The 12,607-nt window shown below is 44.5% G+C and overlaps 1 protein-coding gene across 8 annotated transcripts in view; it reads left to right on the top strand.

Annotated features, from left to right (window-relative positions):
* rbbp8 (retinoblastoma binding protein 8) overlaps positions 1–12,607 on the top strand; it is a 151,756-nt gene that overhangs the window by 78,009 nt on the left and 61,140 nt on the right. The window contains exon 1 of one of the 8 annotated variants that reach the window (XM_072571265.1): positions 165–241. The exons of 6 other annotated variants lie outside the window; for them this stretch is intronic. In XM_072571265.1, coding sequence (XP_072427366.1) covers positions 228–241 — 14 coding nt within the window. In that variant the 5' untranslated portion in view covers positions 165–227. Of the gene's footprint in view, positions 1–164; positions 242–12,607 lie in introns of those variants that run through there. One more of the 8 variants, XM_072571264.1, reaches the window with a different exon arrangement.

Below are 12,607 nucleotides of genomic sequence, written 5' to 3'. Positions count from 1 at the left end.
TGTTGACTTCTAATAATGTTTGGAGTTACTACTGGACTGTCATATAACCAATCTTCCATGGTCACCTTGGTTTTTGTTAACTTATAGGTTTAATGCAAGATTGATCCATAGTGATGCCACATGTGAATGTAAAAGCATTGGGAGAAATCGAGAGGCCTTAGAATTTTTAAGTGTTTTTGCTAAGAAGACAATTTCATTTTTTTGTGCTGCCAAATGACACCTGGAAAATGGAGAGAGCAAGGTAATTAGTTCTTCACAAAAACACCTAAATTTCCTCCATAGCTTTTCTGTTTGTGTCTATATAAGGCATACTGATGCAAATTAAGTGCAAATGAATGCCAGAGGGCTGCATTCATTGTGTTCATTGGCACTGCATTCACAAACGTTTACTGTGTCCTCCTTAGATGCTGCCTGAACTGCTGTGCTCTTCCAGCACCACTAATCCAGAATCTGGTTTCCAGTATCTGCAGTCATTGTTTTTACCTTTTTCCCCCACTGATGCCCAGTCGCAGCCAAGTGTACCATCGAAAGGATGCACTGCAGCAATTCACCTAAACTTCTTGGACAGTATCTTCCAAGTATTTTCCACCACAAGTACTACTATATTGAAGGACAAGCGCAACAAATATGTGGGAACACCACCCACTGCAAATTCTCCTCCAAGCCACTCACTGACTTTGAAATATATTACTGCTCCTTCATTGCTGCTGTTTCAAATTCTGGAGCACTTTCCCTCATGGCATTGTGGGTGTACCGACAACAAATTGATTGCAGTGATTCAAGAAGACAGTTCACCACCAAATTTCAGGGAAGTAGAGGTGGGCAATGAATGCAGGCCCAAGGAGCGTCACCTGAACTCCATAAATGGATAAAAAGTAAGCTGTTCTTCAGGTGCAAGCCACACTGAGAATCACATATTGTCAAAAGGAGCTTTGATTTTTCGATGAAAAGTTATTTTCACTATTTCCATATTTGTTACAGGTAGTTACACCTGAACTTTATACGTAGATGGAGGCAAATGCATCACTTACTCCTTCCCATTCCCTTTTTTTAAAGAAAGGAAATAATGGCATGGATCTTCTGATGGTAAAGTAGTGAATGATAAAATGTTCAGAAGGACCAGATCCACCACAGAACATACCGAATGGCCTCCTCCTTTAGAGACCACAATTTCCCTTCCCACGTGGTTAAAGATGCTCTCCAATGCATCTCATCCACGTCCCACCCTTGCAACCGTAACAAGGACAGAACCCCCCCTTGTGCTCACCTTCCACCCTACCAACCTTTGCATAAATCACATTATCCGATAACATTTCCGCCACCTCCAAATGGACTCCACCACCAGGGATATATTTCCCTCCCCACCCATTTCTGCTTTCCGCAAAGACTGTTCCCTCCGTGACTACCTGGTCAGGTCCAAGCCCCCAAACAACCCGACCCTCCCCTGCCACCGCAGAAATTACAAGACTTGCGCCCACACCACCTCCCTCACCTCCATCCAAGGCCCCAAAGGAGCCTTCCACATCCATCAAAGTTTTACTTGCACATCCACCAATATCATTTATTTGTATCCATTGCTCCTGATGCGGTCTCCTCTACATTGGGGAGACTGGACGCCTCCTGGCAGAGCGCTTTAGGGAACATCTCTGGGACACCCGCACCAATCAGCCCCACCGCCCTGTAGCCCAACATTTCAACTCCCCCTCCCACTCTGCCGAGGAAATGGAGGTCCTGGGCCTCCTCCACTACCATTCCCTCACCACCTGACGCCTGGAGGAAGAACGCCTCACCTTCCACCTCGGAACACTTCAACCCTAGGGCATCAATGTGGATTTCACCAGTTTCCTCATTTTCCCCCTCCCCCACCTCATCCCAGGTCCAGCCTTCCAGCTCTGCACTGCCCTCATGACCTGTCCTATCTGCCTATCTTCCTTTCCACCTATCCACTCCACCCTCCTCTCTGACCTATCACCTCCATTCCCACCCCACCCCCCTCTCATTTATCTCTCCACCCTGCAGGCACTCTGCCTCAATTCCTGATGAAGGGCTTTTGCCCGAAACATCAATTTTCCTGCTCCTCGGATGCTGCCTGACCTGCTGTGCTTTTCCAGCACCACTCTAATCTAGACTCTGGTTTCCAGCAATTGCAGTCCTTGTTTTTACTGCTGTTGCATGTCAGAACCTGGAGGAAGGTCCTTATGCAGATGTGTAGAATTTATTTAGAAAGTTTCTATTTCCACTGGATTGTAATGTGTTGCCTGGGTCTCTAAGACTATTTCCAGGTGTCAGAAACTTGGTACCCTGTACATTCCTTGGTACTTACATACTCATTCTCTTGATGCTGTTCAGAAGAGAGAGATTAATAATGGAGGCTATATTGCAAAAAAAAGCTTCAAAACATACCTGCTCATGATTACCCCCCACCACCCCAGACAATGTTCTTTTTGTCTCCCATGCCGACTTTCTGCTTTTCTATACAATGTTCATGCTCTCTCTTGTTACTTTCTGGACATAACTACACGTGTGTACATGCGTACATGCATACATGCACCTTCACCATAAACTTTATGAACCTGATCTGCTGGGGAGTTGTGTACTTTTGTCTCCAGCAGAAGCAATTGAGTAGAAAGAATCTCATGCAGTTTGGTAACTGGTGACGTTTAGCCTTAAGCTGGACCAGTACCAACCTTTTCTGTTCTACAGTGTAAACATTTCTCCTGTCTAAATATGCAAGCATCTACCCTACTTTGAATAAGTGTGAAACACTTCACCCTCCTGTTTTTGAGTCACTACTCATCATACATGTTTGCTTACCCTGTTCTTCTTTAGGCTACTGCCCTCTTATCAAGCTTCATCCAAGCCACACTGCAGGAATACTGTACCTACTTGAGGAAGGGCTGCAGCCATGAAAATATTCAGAACATTTGACCCAATTGACTATAGAAAGCTACAAAAAATAAAAATGCCCAGGTCAACATTCCCAAGGCCTGAAATGTGTGGTCATGGTGAGAAATCTGGGAGAATTGTGTGAAGTCAAGGAAACTTTCTTGTCACCAGGAGCAACAAATCTCATTTCCACCAAAGTTGCAACAAAAGAGATGAGATTTTCACTAGTGAGTAGCGAGAAGCCCGTTAACAGGAATTATTGCTCATTTTCACCCTCCTTTATTATCTTATCTCACCTCATTAATATGCAAGTTCTCATTCTACAGTCCCCAGAGAGAAAGCACAGACTGAGAATTCCTGACAAGAAAGTCTCAGGAATTCAAGCTCACCATTAGTTCCCTGAATCTCTATCCCATACAGCAATCACTGGCATCTCACTGCGCACTCCATGTTCACAGAAACTGGCATCCAACATGTGTCGCCCCCTCTGCATCATGATACCTTAGGTAATGTTGTAGAACAAAGGGACCTAGGTGTTCATGTGCGTTATTCTTTGAAGTTTGTGTCACAATTAGACAGTGGTTAAAAAAACATTTGGCACATTTGCCTTCATTGCTCAGGCCTTTCAGTAGACAAGTTGGGAAATCATGTTGAGGTTGTAAGGAATTGGTGAGGCCTTTTCTGGCATACTGTGTCCAGTTCTGGTCACCCATTTAGAGGAAGGATATTATGCTGCAGAGGGTTCAAAAGAAATTTACCAGGATGTTGCCAGGTAAGGAAGGTTTGAGTTATAAAGCGAGGCTGGATAGGCTGGGAATTTTTTTTCACTTGAGTGTCATAGGTTGAAAGGTGATTTTATAGAAGCTTATAAAATAATGAGGGATATAGAGAGAGTTATTGATGGTTGTATTTTCCCTTGGATGAGGGATTTCAAGACTGGGGGGACACTTTTAAGGTGAGAATAGAGAGATTTAAAATCGGCATGAGGGGCAAATATTTTAAGAAGGTGGTTCATGTGTGGAATGAACTTCCTGAGGAAGTGGTGGATCTGTGTATAATTACAATGTTTAAAAGATATTTGGATTAGTCCATGAATAGGAAAGGTTTGGAGGGATGTGGGCCAGGAGCAGGCAGGTGGTACCATGTCAATTTGGGATTATGTTTGGCATGGACTGGTAAGAACAAAGGGTCTGTTTCCGTGCTGTATGACTCCCTGAATCTCTTTCACATCGCTGATCCTGTCTGCTGGATACTGATGTCCACCTGTATGTTATTTTCTGAATAAGTGTTAATTTCCCCCAGAGTGGATCGCTTCTTATTTCTGTGTACTGATTGGCATCTATTATGCTTCTCTCCATTTCACCATCCTATCTGTCATTTAAAAATCTACAACTCTCCTCATCTCTATATACTACACTGCCACGTTTTGTTTCATCTATGAGCCTTGTACTTTGGCTCTTTATGCTTGAGCTGAAATTGTTCACAAATATTAATGGGAGTAAAACTGAACTTTGAGAAAACCATCTCTGACACCTCCCTCCCCCTCCTGGACCTGTCCATCTCCATTAGTGACGACCGACTTGACACTGACATTTTTTACAAACCCACCGACTCCCACAGTTATCTGGATTACACCTCTTCCCACCCTATCTCTTGCAAAAATGCCATCCCATATTCCCAATTTCTCCGCCTCTGCCGTATCTGCTCCCAGGAGGACCAGTTCCACCATAGAACACACCAGATGGCCTCCTTCATTAGATACCGCAATTTCCCTTCCCACGTGGTTAAAGATGCCCTCCAACGCATCTCATCCACATCCCGCACTTCAGACCCCACCCCTCCAACCGTAACAAGGACAGAATGCCCCTGGTGCTCACCTTCCACCCTACAAACCTTCGCATAACCCAAATCATCCGCCGACATTTCCGCCACCTCCAAAAAGTCCCCACCACCAGGGATATATTTCCCTCCCCACCTCTTTCCGCCTTCCGTAAAGACCGTTCCCTCCCTGACTACCTGGTCAGGTCCACACCCCCCTACGACCCACCCTCCCATTCTGGCACTTTCCCCTGCCACCGCAGGAACTGTAAAACCTGCGCCCACACCACCTCCCTTACCTCTATCCAAGGCCCTAAAGGAGCTGTTGTGGTTCTGTTCGCCGAGCTGGGAATTTGTCGTTGACGACAAGCAACATGAATTCGACTGGGACAACACTACCATTATAGGGCAAGCCAAACAGAGAACAGCCAGGGAATTCCTAGAGGCATGGCACTCATCCACAGACTCTATCAACAAACACATCGACCTGGACCCAATATACCGGCCACTACAGCGGACAGCTCGAACTGACAACCGGAAGCGGCAGAGACAGGCCACTATAAATGCCGGAAGAAACAGCACAGAAGTGCTTCACAGGAGGCTCCCAAGCACTGAGGATGTCGCCTAGACAGGGGACGAAACGTTTGCAAGACAAATTCCCAGCTCTGCGAACAGAACCACAACAACGAGCACCCAAGCTACAAATCTTCTCCCAAACTTTGAAGCCCTAAAGGAGCCTTCCACATCCATCAAAGTTTTACCTGCACATCCACTAATATCATTTATTGTATCCGTTGCTCCCGATGTGGTCTCCTCTACATTGGGGAGACTGGGCGCCTCCTAGCAGGGCACTTTAGGGAACATCTCCGAGACACCCGCACCAATCAACCAAACCATCCCGTGGCCCAACATTTCAACTCCCCCCTCCCACTCTGCCGAGGACATGGAGGTCCTGGGCCTCCTTCACCGCCGCTCCCTCACCACCAGACGCCTGGAGGAAGAACGCCTCATCTTCTGCCTAGGAACACTTCAACCCCAGGCCATCAATGTGAACTTCAACAGTTTCCTCATTTCCCCTTCCCCCACCTCATCCTAGTTTCAAACTTCCAGTTCAGCACTGTCCCCTTGATTTGTCCGGACTTGTCTGACCTGCCTATCTCCTTTTCCACCTATCCACTCCACCCTCCCCTCCCTGACCTATCACCTTCATTTCCTCCCCCACTCACCCATTGTACTCTATGCTACTCTCTCCCCACCCCCACCCTCCTCTAGTTTATCTCTCCACGCTTCAGGCTCACTGCCTTTATTCCTGATGAAGGGCTTTTGCCCGAAACGTCGATTTCGCTGCTCGTTGGATGCTGCCTGAACTGCTGTGCTCTTCCAGCACCACTAATCCAGAATAATACCCACATCTACCTATCACCTTCTGTTTCTTATCACTGAACCAGTTTAGTACTATTACTGCTACTTTCCTCTTAAACCTTCTTAATAAAGTCCTCACACTCCTACTGAACTGTAGGACTGCTCTCTCATTAGAAATGGTTGTTTAACCTGAGGGTCACCACATCTCAGGCAAGCGGAGAGGTTGAGAAAGAGAGTTCTTTATATGGGAATTGAGCCTACACTGTTGGCATCTCTCTGCATTTCAAACTGACTATCCAACCAAGTGAGCTAATCAACATCTGATCATCTTAATAAACTTCAGTGTCCATTTATCATCCATTGCACTGCCGTGTTTCAATGAACTTTTTTTAAAAAAGTCATATATCAACTGCCTTTAATGAGTCTGCAAGCTGTCACTGATTAACCCATGGTTCATAGAGTCGCATAGTTGTACAGACCCTTCGATCCAACTCATTCGGGCTGACCATATAAAAGAAGCTACTCCAATCCCATTTGCCAGCATTTGGCTCATATCCCTCCAAACTCTTATTCGTGTATCCATCCTGATGCCTGTTAAATGTTGTAATTGTATCACCTCCACTGTTAGGTGAAAACTTTGCCCTTAAGTCCCTTTTAAGTCTTTCCCCTCTCATAGAGTCATAGGGGTTTACAGCACAGAAATAGACCCTTTGATCCAACTCGTCCATGCCGACCAGATATCCTAACCTAATCTAGTCCCATTTGCCAGCACTTGGCCCATTTCCCTCTCAACCCTTCCTATTCATATACCCATCTTGTAATTGTAATGCTTGTAATTGTACCAGTCTCCCCCACTTCCTCTGGCAGCTTATTACTCTGTGAAAAAGTTGTCCCTTATGTCCCTTTTATATTGTTCCCCTCTTGCCATGAACCAATGCCTTCTAGTTCTAGACTCCCCATCCCAGGAAAAATACCTATTTGTCCTAACCATTCCACTCGTGATTTTAAATACCTTTAAATACCCCTCAGCCTCTGAAGCTCAAGAGAAAACAGCCCCAGCCTATTCAGCCTCTTCCTATAGCTCAAATTCCCAAACCCTGGCAACATCCTTGTAAATCTTTTCTGAACCCTTTCAAGTTTCACAACATCCTTTCAATAGAAAGTAGATTAGAATTGCACACAGTATTCCAAACGTGGCTTAACCAATGTCCTGTACAGCCGCAGCATGACCTCCCAACTCTTATACTCAATGCTCTGACCAATAAAGGAAAGCATACTAAATGGTGCCTTAGTTATCCAATCCATCTGCCAGTCTACTTTCAAGGAACTATGAACCTGCGCTCCAAGGTCTCTTTGTTCAGCAAAGCACCCCCAGGACCTTATCATGAAGTGTATAAATCTTGCTCTGATTTGCTTTTCCAAAATGCAACATCTCACATTTATCTAAATTAAACTTCATCTGCCACTCCTCAGCCCACTTGCCCATCTGATCAAGATCCCATTGTAATCTGAGGTAACCTTCTTCGCTGTCCACTACACCTACAATTTTGGTGTCATCTGCAAACTTACTAACTGTACCTCTTACACTCACATCCAAATCATTTCTATAAATGATGAAAAGTAGTGGACCCAGCACCGATCCTTGTGGCACTCCACTGGTCACAGGCCTCCAGCCTGAAAAGCAACCCTCTACCACCACCCTCTGTCTCTATCTATGAGCCAGTTCTATATCCAAATGGCTAGTTCTCCCTGTATTCCATGAGATCTAACGTTGCTAACCAGTCTCCCATGAGGAACCTTGTCGAACGCCCTGATTAAAGTCCATATAGATCACACCTATCACTCTGCCCTCATCGATCCTCACCTCATACCTATGCCCTCTAGTTTTGGACTCCTCTACCCTAGAAAAATGACCATAGCTATTCGCCCTATCCATGCTCCTCATGATTTTATAAGCCTTCATAAAGGTCGCGCCCCCTCCCCCCTCCCTCCCTCAGCCTCTGATGCTCCAGGGAAAATCTCTAATATGCTTGCAGTACTGTTCTGCACTTCAATGCTGCAGGAGCAGCTCTCTTCGGAATGTTGCTACATAAACAGACTGCACACTGGGATAAGCACCCAGCTCATGAATTTGACCAGGATGCATCTCAGGCTGCTTGTTTGCTTTCTCATTGCAGATTGAAGAAGGTCATTTACTTGCTTCCTGCATAGAGGTAAAAACAAGGACTGCAGATGCTGGAAACCAGATTCTAGATTAGAGTGGTGCTGGAAAAGCACAGCAGTTCAGGCAGCATCCGAGGAGCAGGAAAATCGACATTTCGGGCAAAAGCCCTTCATCAGGAATTGAGGCAGAGTGCCTGCAGGGTGGAGAGATAAATGAGAGGGGTGTGGGGGTGCGGGGAAAGTAGCATAGAGTACAATAGGTGAATGGGGCTGAAGGTGATAGGTCAGAGAGGAGGGTGGAGTGGATAGGTGGAAAGGAAGATAGGCAGGTAGGACAAGTCATGGGGCAGTGCGAAGCTGGAAGTTTGTAACTGGGGTGGGGTGAGGGAAGGGGACGGGAAGGGGACACCTGCTTCCTGCATGTTTATCTGCTGCTCCAACTGTGGAAACCACCCTGATTCAGTTCAGTTCCTCCAACCAGACTGTCAGTGTCTAGTGGCATGGTCTCCTCTCAAAGGTCTCTAGCAAGCCATCCATGCACCATAGCGAACGACTCATCAAAGGGGCTTAGGTGAGTGGTGGGGTGCCCAACATTTTGCTTTGTCATCATGGCAAGGTGCCAGTTTGCCCTGGCAAAATGTATGTGACAGTGCAGGACAGCTCTGGAATATCAGCACTTCACAGATGTGCATTTTAAATATGGTGCTGGCACTTAGGGTAACTGGGCAGTGTTATGTACGACTAGCCATGGCAAAGTGGGAGAATCTGGTTAACATTGAAAAAGAGGTAGCATAGGAGTGTGGTAGATAATTAATGAGGCAAGTTTAGGACAACAGCACATGAAAACTGCTACAACTCATAAAGAGAAATCTTCCATTGAACTCTTTGAAAGTAAACTTTTCCAAAATATGGTAAGATTTAGCCCCCAATTTTTGGTGGTTATAATAATTTTGATATTTGCTAATGCTCATTGGCAGTTATCCCAGTTTATATTTTATGTCCCATGTGAAAAGCTTTTCTGTTTACCAGGAAAAGCAGCCTTCAAGGTCCACGATATACTGAGACCTCTTCACCACTTCATGGCTACTATTTATTAGTGAGCATTAGTCCGGCTTGAACTTCTAAATCTGAGCAGACGGTTTATCTGATTCATACCAATTGTTGTCAGACATTACAAAGAGGGAAACGTCAACTCCTTATAACAAAAGAACTGAGAGCTACAGACACCTTTTATTTAAGGAATTTAAACTTGAGTCCTTGACCCTAGATTAAACATTCAATTAAGTTAATTTGTGGGCTACCATGATGCCAGGGGGTCTGAGTAGTCTTGTAGTCATTTCCCAAGCCATTCTGCCCTATATCAAAGACATCTCGGAAATGACTGCCAGACTACTCGGACCCCTTGGCATTATGGTAGCGCACAAACCCACCAACACACTAAAACAGCAGCTAATGAACTTGAAAGACCCTGTACAGACAACAAGCAAAACTAATTTCATCTGCAAAATACCTTGCAAGAACTGTAACAAACACTACATTGGACAAACAGGCAGAAAACTAGCTACCAAGATGCTTGAACACCAACTAGCCACAAAACGACATGACCCATTCTTACTAGTATCCTTACATACAGATGAGGAACGAGACCACCACAACTGGGACAACACATCCATCTGAGGACAAGCCAAACAGAGACACGCACGAGAATTCCTAGAAGCATGGCATTTCAACTGGAACTCTATCAACAAACACATTGAGTTAGACCCCATCTACCACCCCCTGAGAAAAAGAACAGGAAATGACATCACCCTAGGAAATGACGACACAGTAGGAAATGACCACCAATCCAAGGAAACTCAAACATATAATAGAAAGCGGGCTCCACCACTCGTGCTTCATTCGGAGGCTCACCTAGTATGGTGACAAAGCATCTGAAAACGAACCCAGCAAGTAAACCTACTTCCATAACTTATAACTTTCAAGAGCCCTAACTGAGCCTCCACATCTCATTCTAACATAACCTGCCTCCTTCCTCTTGACAAGAGATTCATCTTCCTTAGTAAACCAACACTTAACACTATCTTAAGATACTGTTAAGTATTCTGCATTACAGTTGATGTGCTTTAGTTTTTTTGGTTGCGTTCAGAAGATTTTTGTATTTGAATTGTATGCACTGCAGTTCTTGACTGCTTGAGTTACTGCTTCCCTTTGTTAGTGGCTCAGGTTGCTTGTTTCAATTTGGAATGCTTTGTTGAACAAATTGCCTGTTCATACAGGAGCTGTATTGTTAGGCAGTCTCATAGCTTTGGTTGGGTGTGGATCAGGATTCAATGCATTTATATGGTTTTAATTGCAGTTGCCTATTTGACTCGGTAGAATAGAAAGTGCTTTTCTTCCTGCTTCCCCCTCCTTTTACTCCCGACCCTCAGGTAGTGAATGCTTAGAAGTGAACAGTGTCCACTTAAGTGTATTTTTTTAAGCCTAGCAAGCAATGGTGCAGTTTGATTTTTCTTCTAATGTAACATAAGCATGTGGGCTATGAATCTGAATTTTGGATTATGCATCTATTTGATTGCCGCATGCTCTGCAGCTTTAGTGCTTGACCAAACCTGGACTTTGCTTTGACAAAGTTTTTACTGAAGAACAGTGCATACTGTGGTGTGCACAGCATTAATATGGTATTGAATTCAAACTCTTCTCTTCTGTTTACAACAAGATGCATTTTCAATAAGTAGAGGCACAGATATTATCACAAGATTGCACCCTTGTGCATGTTATGCTCTCGAATAAAATAGGATCATTAATTATTTTACCGAAAAACCTTTATATCTGAAGTTCCATGGGCTGCTTACTGCAAGCAACATACTATCATTGCTATTCATGGATGGTTTTGTGACTGGAGAATGGAGCTCCATGGGTGTCAGTTTTCGATCTCCTGCTATTCCTGGTACATGTTAAGTACTCTTTCCTTGGTGTTACAGGACATAATGTCAACATTTGTTGATTATGCAAAACTTGGAACTGTTCTGAACTGCTATGAAGATGTGAAGATGCTTCTCCTTTAACAAGGTTATGATATATTTTCTTTCCAGAGCGGTCATGAAGACACTGACTGACTGGTTCCAGGGTGTATAGGTCTGAAGAGTGTTCGGGCAGAGTTGATTTAGAGCTAACAGACACTGCCTCAAGCAAAAGACTTTCAAGTTTTAAAAAAAACTTGTACAATGAAAGGGGTGTGGCTAATTCACCCAGCACTTCTTTGCTCTGGTTTGGTTTTGTTTTTGCAAATAGTCAATAGTAAAGCTGCTGAACCCAAAAAAGCAGGTCCATGCTGGTCACCCCTGTCTCTGACATGTCTCCTGTAAGACCCTGTGTTTGATTTTACCTTTTTGGCCAAGGAGTGTTTATGAGGATTGTTGGAAGAATTTGGAACAGCATCATTAAATTGGGATAATCTGTTGAGTTTTCAGATAGATTAAATTATTCTGTATTCTGTTTTCTTTTGTTTGTGTTTAATTCAGTAACCTTGCAAAGAAATTCTGTTTTGTTTAAACCTAAGTGGCTGGGCCAGCTGCATCTCTGCTGAAATATACGCTGTACACCTGCTTAAAACTACGAGCAAAATTAGGGTCCAGGCAACTTCCTTGAAATGTTTTGAGAGGGTGTGGCCTGGTCCATAATAGATTGGGAGCTCTCTTCGGGATTTGTTCTATTGTTCCAAATTGGGATTAGGGTTGTTGGACTGAAAGGCTGCGAGTGGCAGATGTTAGTGTCTTTTGTTCTGAGTGTTGATTTTGGTTGGTTTAAACAGTGCTTGGGATAGCCATGGCTCTTTCAGTTGCCAACTGTTTTCTGGGGGTGGAAGAATCAACTTTGGGGGTTTTACAAAAAGTGAGTAAGGCTAAGCTGCTGGAATTTGCAGATACTGGGATTGAAGCTGCTTCCTTCCGTAAGGAAAGGAGAGATAGTAACAGCAATAGCTCAGCTTTTAAATTTGCTGGAAATGCCATCAGAATCTTTGGAAATGGCTGAAGTTCAATTGAACATGAAGCAGCTTGAGTTAGAGGCAAAAGACCAGGAAAGGGCAAAAGAAATGAAACTAAGACCATAAGACATAGGAGTGGAAGTAAGGCCATTCGGCCCATCGAGTCCACTCCGCCATTCAATCATAGCCGAAGGGCATTTCAACTCCACTTACCCGCATTCTCCCCGTAGCCCTTAATTCCTCGACACAACAAGAATCTATTAATCTCTGCCTTGAAGACATTTAGCGTCCCGGCCTCCACTGCACTCTGCGGCAATGAATTCCACAGGTCCACCACTCTCTGGCTGAAGAAATGTCTCCGCATTTCTGTTCTGAATTTACCCCCTCTAATTC

The sequence above is a fragment of the Chiloscyllium punctatum genome, chromosome 5 (assembly GCF_047496795.1).
Source record: "Chiloscyllium punctatum isolate Juve2018m chromosome 5, sChiPun1.3, whole genome shotgun sequence".
Classification (NCBI taxonomy): domain Eukaryota; kingdom Metazoa; phylum Chordata; class Chondrichthyes; order Orectolobiformes; family Hemiscylliidae; genus Chiloscyllium; species Chiloscyllium punctatum.
This window is presented reverse-complemented; position numbering and strand designations above follow the sequence as displayed.